Source organism: Lepisosteus platostomus, chromosome 3 (assembly GCF_059453375.1).
Source record: "Lepisosteus platostomus isolate fLepPlt1 chromosome 3, fLepPlt1.hap1, whole genome shotgun sequence".
Lineage (NCBI taxonomy): Eukaryota > Metazoa > Chordata > Actinopteri > Semionotiformes > Lepisosteidae > Lepisosteus > Lepisosteus platostomus.
The window spans coordinates 65129247-65137760 of record NC_142613.1 but is presented as its reverse complement, the minus strand read 5'-3'; the positions used below and the strand labels follow the sequence as shown (position 1 = coordinate 65137760).

Sequence of the window (8514 nt, the reverse complement as noted above, 5' to 3'; positions counted from 1 at the left end):
AGGGGGTCTACTGTGAAAGGCCCAGGCAAGGAGCATTGTGTGACAATACATTCATAAGGCTATATAAATGTATTTCTGGGATGCATGATTTGCGTTGGGTTGCAGAAGCTGGTCCATAGGATTCTGTCCAGTTCTTATCGTGGAGCCTGGAATAGTGTGTTCATGGTGTTTGAATGCTAGATACCACAAGTCATCCCACTAATGTATGACAGAGCTCAGGTTTGGACCTAAGCGGAGTTCCCATGTCTTAACTGTTGTCTTCTCATCTGGCAAGATGGCCACTGTTCCATGAGCAGCAGGAGCGTAGGCAATGGCCTGCTCGAAGGTGGTCCCATCAGAATGAGCCCAAAGGAAGAGACATACAGTATGTGAGACCACAGGTCTTGAATAATGTAGCACTGCCCAGTATCACAGGTAGAGAACCATCTGGGAAAGAGGCACATCCCCTCACTGACAGCATTGCAAACCCACAAAAACCCCTGGAGGCCACAGGATTCTCGATGTTTGCCAAGGGCCAAGACACTCCTGCTGGACAATTCCCACCCCTCACTCAGAAATGCTCAGCGAACGTGAGGAATTCCAGTCACAGTTAACCTGCTTAAAGACAAGGCTTGAACCGACTACACCTGGAGCACAGAGTCCAACTTGTGCTTGTGGCAGCTTTACCAGCTGATCCACTCAAGAGGCCTAATTGGTTCAATCAAAATGATGACAGAAACATTTAATCAAACACCAAAATGCCTTGTGTAATGAGTGTAAGTCCTGCAATGGACACGAGTCCTGTCCAGGGAGTAGCTGCAACCCTGACCAGGAATAACTAACTACCTTTCTGATAAAGGATGGATGGCTGGAATCCGTTTCATACCCAAGTGTATGAGAAGTTTAACCAGGCAAAATTTTCTATATATTTCAAAGTTCCTTTTTTAAAGAACATCACAGTGCTCTTAGATAACTCCCAGGGACATTGCGGTAAAAATAAGCTAGTTGACCACAAAGTTAAAACATTTTTAAATGCATTTTTATTATATTTAGTCACTTTCATTAGCAAATCTTTAATTGTACCAACAGCATGATCGGTTTTTCACCACTACACTTATCTGGTCGCTGGAATGATAGAGGAAGATTACAAAATATTTAAAGAAAAGGATACAAAATTATTTTCCATAAATAATGCCATTATAGTTTGATTCTGCTTTATAGCAGATTTAACAAAAGGATATAATAAAAAAAAGTTTTAATTGTAAATTTACATTTTAGTGTTGACGCTTTAAACATGTACACAGCATGACAAAACAGTGAACAGTAATGAACTACTCATCATTCTATGTGCGCTCGTTAACAAGGAGAAATAAAACCAACACATTAACCTCCACCCGCTACACAGCCACCAAAAAGCACATTTCGTCATTCCTCTCTATATATGTTCAGTGAAAATAACTGCATTTTAAAATTTACTCAAGACATCTTTCACAAATGTCCAAGTGCAATCCATACACCATCCTCCGATCTTTCTGCAACATACGAGAGCATTTATTACATAACATGCGGAACAAAAGATCTCCATTGAGCCCTTTGACTTGTAGGAAAAATTAAACATATATTGCACATTAAACAAATCAAGCAGCAATTGGTTTTGCCCTGCTCTATGAAATAAACGGTGCACACAACGCTCTAAAACTTGAAAAGGTCAATGAAGTGCTGTGGGGACACTGGCATAAAACAGTTGCCGGGATCATTAGCTGTACAGGGATGTCCAGAATCCTAGGAAAGTCAAAAGAAAAAGTCATGTTATTAAATGCATACAAATAGTATATAGTAGATCATTACTAAAAAAACTTTAAGGAATTAAATGAAAATATCAAAAGTGTAAATATATTTAACACTATAGAACAAAAAAAAGTGTTTCATTACATTTTTCATGCAACCATGCAATGAGATGTCAAGTGTCTCAGAGCTACTCTGATAAAGGTAATTAAAACAGCAGCACTTCCCGAACTTAAGCAAATTGTGAAAAAGGAACAAGTAAAAGTAGCTGAACAGCCCATATATTTCAGGAAAGTTCTCAATATGAAACAGCGGAGATGCTATTTGTATTCAATAATACCCAGGATGTGATGTGGCTAACGCAGCAAAAATGAAAATCTTTTAGGCAGCACTGTCCTGAACTCAGTAAATACCTGGATTTTCAATACATTTGTTACACAAGTTCTGGAATTACAAGGTATCTGTTGTACCACAAGGATTTCATGTTAAATAAGCTGAAGTAGCAGTCGCACATCATTATATAATGTACTGAAAGGCTTTAAAATTGCAACAAATATTATTGGTTCCAATACACAATCAAGACCTCTCCTTGATGACACTCATATTGAACACTGCCAATTCCAAGACAAGGCATATCTATAAAAAAGACCTTTCCTGGAAATTAAAAATGCCATTAATGAATAATGTATCCTTTACCTCACTTGTATTAAGATGGAATTCTGAAGCTCACTTTGGATCATTTATAAATATGAAAATACACATCCCTCCACAAATTTTTCAAGGAAAGTCTGATGACATCACTAATATGGACTCTACAGATTGATTTTTTTTTTTTACAAAGCCTTATATTCCCACATTTTTTTCTTCAAGAATCTCAGAGCTTCACACTGAGCCTTTTTTTTTCCTTTTCAAATTTTCAAAAAAAAAAACAACAAGGCTCAGAATGAAACGTTTAAAACTGTTAAATAACGTCCATCCATTTTCTAACTGCTTCACTGGGAAGCCGAAGCCCATCCTCGCAAGCAACAGGCACAGCACAAGATACACCCTGGGCTGGACATCTGTCCTCCGGGGGCGCACACACACACATTCACACAAGAGCCAAGCATCCCAGAACCCAATGAACCCAGCAGTATGCCTTTGGGTTTTGGGAGGAGCAGCCTCAGGAAACCCCATGGGAAGAACATGAATGTCCAGTGCAGATGGCACCGCAGGTCCGAAATTGAACCCGGGGCCTCAGTGTTGCAAGGGAGCAATGCTGACCACTGCACCACAGCGCTGCCTCATGGTAATCGCATACACAAAGGAATTCTACAAAGCTGGCTGATGTATTAGTAGTGACTCAGGCTAAGCATTTTTTCCCACAACCAGTTCTTAGCTGTAATCCAGTCTGCCAACCTCAGGGCAGCGATATATAGCCTTTTACCAAATCACACCATGCATCATCGTTAAACAATCATTTTATTGCGTTATTAATTTCAATTAGTATTCCCATTATTATGAAGAATATCAGATAAACACTATGTAGATAGCTACTGAGGCTTTAACACTTCCATCCTTATCAATATTTACAGTCTAACAGGACAGTAAATGGATGTTTGTTTTAGCAGGCTATTGGCGTTTCTTTCAAATTAGTGTCAGAAAAGGTATTCTGATGGGGGGATCTGAATATTTATGAATCCACTGTTACCCAGAGCATTTGTAAGGAACATTCTACATACCCTTGATCGTTGAATTTCAGAGGTATATATACATAATTGATGTAAAAATGATAAGCTGCAAGGGCACAATTACTAATGGATGTCTTGTTTCTGGCACAGAATAAAAGCAGAATACTTTTTTCCTGCAGCACACACAGGGGAGAATGAGGAAATGTGGTCTGATTTCTCCCCTGACCAGACCACCCTCAAGTCACTCATCATTTAACATGTCCGAGGCATCACAAACCTGTACTAGAGGCTCTGGCACTTGCAGGAATGCGAGATGCAACTCCCTTCCAGCTAGCTTGTCCACTCTATTCAGCTTTCTTTTCTAAGATAAGTGCTGCAAGGTGCAGCTGGAAATGAAACTGCACAGGATAAATGTGTCATAGATGTAGCACCGGTGCTACAACTACTAGAAGAAAATTGACAATAAAGAAGGCTGAAGAAGGTGTGAATCTCTCAATTCAGAGAAATTGTAGAAAAAGTACAATATGGAAAAGGAGGTCTTGGGTGCAGTCGGTCTACCCAAGGTGGTCAAAGAACTTTGACCTGGGGCATGTTGTCACCTTCTTTAGTGAAATATTTATGTAGTACATTAGCCCCTTTCCCTAAAGAACTTAACATTTCTTTTACCCTTCACTGCAATATTCCTTTCAGTTTCTCTCTTGGCTTCCTGTCTTACATATACTGCATACCTTGACCTCATCCATGTGTTGTGTTTGGGCGGCCTAACATTTGTAGTCATTCTCAGGGTTTGCCCAGGCCTGGCAGGATTTCTGAGAAAACAACCCATTTAAGTCCTGCTGCTCAATTTCTTGCCATGTTGCTTGATTTGTCCTCGATGGGAAAGTGTGCGGCTTATACCAATGTTATTTGTGTCCACAACTACTGTACTTCTCTTTTCAGGGATTGTTTGTACTGCTCCCAGTACTTAAAGTCCAGACTGCAGGCCTTGACTACCACATCTGCTGTCAGGTCCTGAAGCTGGGTAAATGTGTTCGGTCATATGATGCTGTGTGGTATTTTTTGGATGGGTTGGAGAAACGTATTTCCTTTCACCTCCCAAGACAACTCTTTTAGTCTGTTTCTTCTTCTTGTTTCTGTGACAACTCACGAGTGCACACTTCCCAGAATATTGGTTTGGTCTTTTGGAGCTCTTCAAGTACCTTTAGATTATTCTCCAGTACATACATTGTTCTTTCATGATCTGGATTTTTGTGGCAGTTAATATGTAGTTTGTAGACAGATGTAGTTTGGCTGTTACAGGTTGATTTCTTGGTCATAAAATAACACCTTCAACAAAGAGGAGCAGTTATTTTAATATTGCTGTTTAATGGGATTGATTACATACTTCTCCTTTACACTGGAAGAACCTATGCCTCCACTGGGACCTCAGGAGGGTCAGGACTGTATTGCAATGTTTAAAATAAGCCATAAAACCCAAGCAGCCATAATAATGATATTAAAAGCTACTTGAAGCATTAATGCATAAATTTACATAGTACAACCATTTAGGCAATAACATGTTTCCATAACGTGAATTGGCTCTAACACAATTGATTTGTCTTTATCCATAATACGGGTGCATGTTGGCTACAATGTGACGCATGTGGAGTAAAAACAGTGGTAGGCGAGGCAGCGTCAGCACTGCAACACACTCTTCGGATACTGGAGTTTTCTCCAGTACAGTACTCTACATATTGGTGTCAGGCCCTGCCCAACCTGCATATGCAACAAGGGTGTGTACCTGTATCTGTGTTCAGTGGCTATATTTCTGTTCATAGGAAACACTGATAGAAATATGAGAGAAAAAAAATACAAGAGAAACGTAAGAACATGTAATATCATTCGCACTACTGGGTTTATAGTAATGTGTATTGTTAAAACAGTTTCTTACAAAAAGTGCTGCCTCACCCTCCTCCACTGCAGAACTTGTCTCTGATTAGACATGTAAATACTGAAGCATACTTACATAAGAAGGATGTCTTAACTATATTTGAACCCTTTTTCGGTTTACAGGCATCATCATTATGCAGAACTAATATATTTAAATATATTTAAAATGAATTTATTTTAATATATTTAAAAAAACATATTTTAATTGAATATTATGATCAACTACTATAGAAAAATACCTTTGTTATTGTGAATTCCAGCTCTTTACCCCCAAACCCTTAATTCCTATTGAACCCATGGTTTCTATATTATTTCATTATTTTCTATAATGTGGTGTTTTACAGGAACTCAACTATCGCATTATAGCAGAAATGCCTGTACTTAATACCAGCAGCACTCCTTCAGTAGGCATATAGTGTCGTGTTCACGGTGCTTACTACCCAACTATACAAATGGGTACCAGCATAGGACTAATCATCCCATCCAAGGGGAACGTTCTGCATTACAGAAAGCAGGACAAGCTGTGAACAAAAAACTGATGTGCTGAATTAATATTTCCCCCATATAGTTTCATTTCAATTGTTTTCTTAACTGATGCATTTTAACTAAAAGCAACGTATGCTTTTAAACATTCCAGTAAGTTGCTGGTATTTCTTCTGTGTGAGTCTTCTATTGGTTTTAATTCAAAGCTAGTTAACTGATAACCAGGTGAGATGCCACAAAACTTTTAAAGTTCTGATTTTAACAGATAATAATGTGTAATGTGGTGTACATTAAAGTAAACATTTTGCATTGTATGGCAGCAGCAAATCAAAGAGGTATTTAGCTAATCATAAGCATTTGTGCTGTACATTAAACTGCTTAGCAGAATACTTCATCAATCCATGAATAACAGAAAAACTGTTAGGAGAGCATATGTCCATTTACTGTTAGCATTAATTATTGGTTATTACTGACATATTACTGGTTGATCTTTGAACTGAAAGTGACAGGTGACAAGAGATGCCAACAAACCTTTAAAAGCACAATCTGTTCTGAATTAAATGTGTCAAATAAGGATTAAAAGGAAAAGTATTCAGAAACCCTTGGGATATTTTAGAGCGCTGACCTTAAAACATTTTAACCATTACCGCCTTAAAGATATTAATCACATTTCACATATGAAATGACCATGCATAATGAATACTATCATTGAGTTTCAGGGCCCAAATCTTAAAAAAATAGAAGATACACAGGAACAACTGTGATGAAAACAGATAAAGTACCTTGAATAATAAAGCAAGGTGGCAGTCCTTTTGAGGTCAGGGAGGAAGGAGTAGAAGAAGGGTAAAGCATGAAGGGAAACATGAAAGGTTAAAGATTAGCAAGGAAAGGTGGGTTTTCTACAGCTCAGCAATACTAGAGCGAGACTCTACGAAGCAGGTCTATATTATAGATCAAAGGCACAAGTAACATCAGAAACTCTGTAAAGCTGTTAATGAAGTGTCTAATCATGAACCCTGGGAAGTAGGAAATTTTACACACTGTAGGTGGGAGCAATAAAAATAACTGTCAATCTGCATATCTAATACTTCATTCCCTACAACATACTTGGCACAGTTACAGAATGAATGTGATACTTGAAGAAAGGGAGAGTAAAAGGCAGGACTCAAGTTCTCATGTTTCAGCCCCCTAGGACACCACTGTAAATTGTAAATGTATCCCACCCTCAGAAGAAAACAGAGATATAGTTATTCTTCAACATCCAGAGATGTTTCTTGGGCTCTCAAAAATATCTTATATCTTGTATTACTATATTACATGAAAGAATACGACTTGACACTTACATGTTTGTGTCTATATGTCCTACCTCTTCAATCAAAAGTATCAAACTTAACATACATAGTGCAAGCTAAAGTCTTACAAATATCTAACTGAAGGAATCTTACAAATGAATATGTATTATTGATTATATGATTTGGAATCTCCATTTTGTTAAGCTACAACCTGCAATTAGTAATAAACACAATGTTAGCCGACGACGCAACTTCGTAATGGTGCTATATGTAATTCATCTTTTATACAGTATATACATGTTTTGTAACTAACATCTAATCCTCAAATTAATACATCTGAGGATTAATAATCTCCACACAAATATTTCCAAGAGAAATTAAACTGAAATAATTATTTCTTGCACATTTATTTTTAAAACAGTGTAACACGGCACTGTATGTGCTGAAGTTTGAGTTAAAAATTCCTCAAATCTTGTGGGTTAACGTGCACTGACCATAGCTTACTCGCAAAAATGTTATTTCCTCATGCAGATTTTAGGTTATCTTACATTTCTAGAAACTAAAACAAAGGGAGGGATTGAGGAATTGCAGCAGATGCCAAGAGTAAGTGTGGTCCAAATACAGAGGAATGAAGGACAAACTCACTGCAGGATAAAGAAGAAGCAATTCAGAAGAGGACCAGCTAATGGAATTTAAGAGAGGTTCACCATGAAATTAAAAGGAGTTTAACAATAGTTTCAAGATGACAATCATCCTAAATACAGAATATTAAAAAATATTAATATGAATGAGTATTATTTTCTAATACTCTATAGATGTTGTACTTTCAGTATATAAACTTATATATACATATTTTATTCAATCTAAACAATTCTTTGCATAATTAAGTAAATTCTCAATTCCAGGTAGATTTATGGAACGAATATATGACAAGTGCAATGAGCAAACTGTCTTACCTTCCAAAACAGAATGCTACAATGTCGACAGAACTGCAATGTATCCCCATACTGTTCTTTTTTTGGATAATACTTCTGAAGGGTGAAGTACATCAGTTTCCAGTCCACATGTCCCTTTTCTGACAGAATTAAATGTCTACAGAACTAAGAACACAGAAAAAAAGAGAGCACAATTAAAAGATGTAGACACTAAAAACACTGTAAAAAGTCTGGATAAATTGAATTCATTTCTATTTTGTAGAAAGAGTGGAAATGGGCATTTACATTTGCAGTAGTTAAAAATGTCTCGTAGACATAAATAACGATATTTGAGAAAGTGAACTTGCTAAAAGCCAGCTGAGGCCTTAACTGACTATTCCTTACTTTGCTGTCCAGGGAGAATGAATTGTGCAATACTGACAGCCTGTGCCTTCACTCTTA

At 37.4% G+C, this 8514-nt stretch overlaps 1 protein-coding gene across 2 annotated transcripts in view; it reads right to left on the bottom strand.

The window, feature by feature from the left end:
- Positions 1–996: 996 nt before the first annotated feature.
- fbxo25 (F-box protein 25) overlaps positions 997–8514 on the bottom strand; it is a 28122-nt gene continuing 20604 nt past the window's right edge. The window contains exons 9-11 of one of the 2 annotated variants that reach the window (XM_088626469.1): positions 8095–8238; positions 6629–6655; positions 997–1761 (exon numbers count right to left, since the gene is read on the bottom strand). In XM_088626469.1, the coding sequence (XP_088482595.1) occupies positions 1672–1761; positions 6629–6655; positions 8095–8238 (261 nt within the window). In that variant the 3' untranslated portion in view covers positions 997–1671. The remainder of the gene's footprint in view (positions 1762–6628; positions 6656–8094; positions 8239–8514) is intronic. The other variant, XM_088626470.1, reaches the window with a different exon arrangement.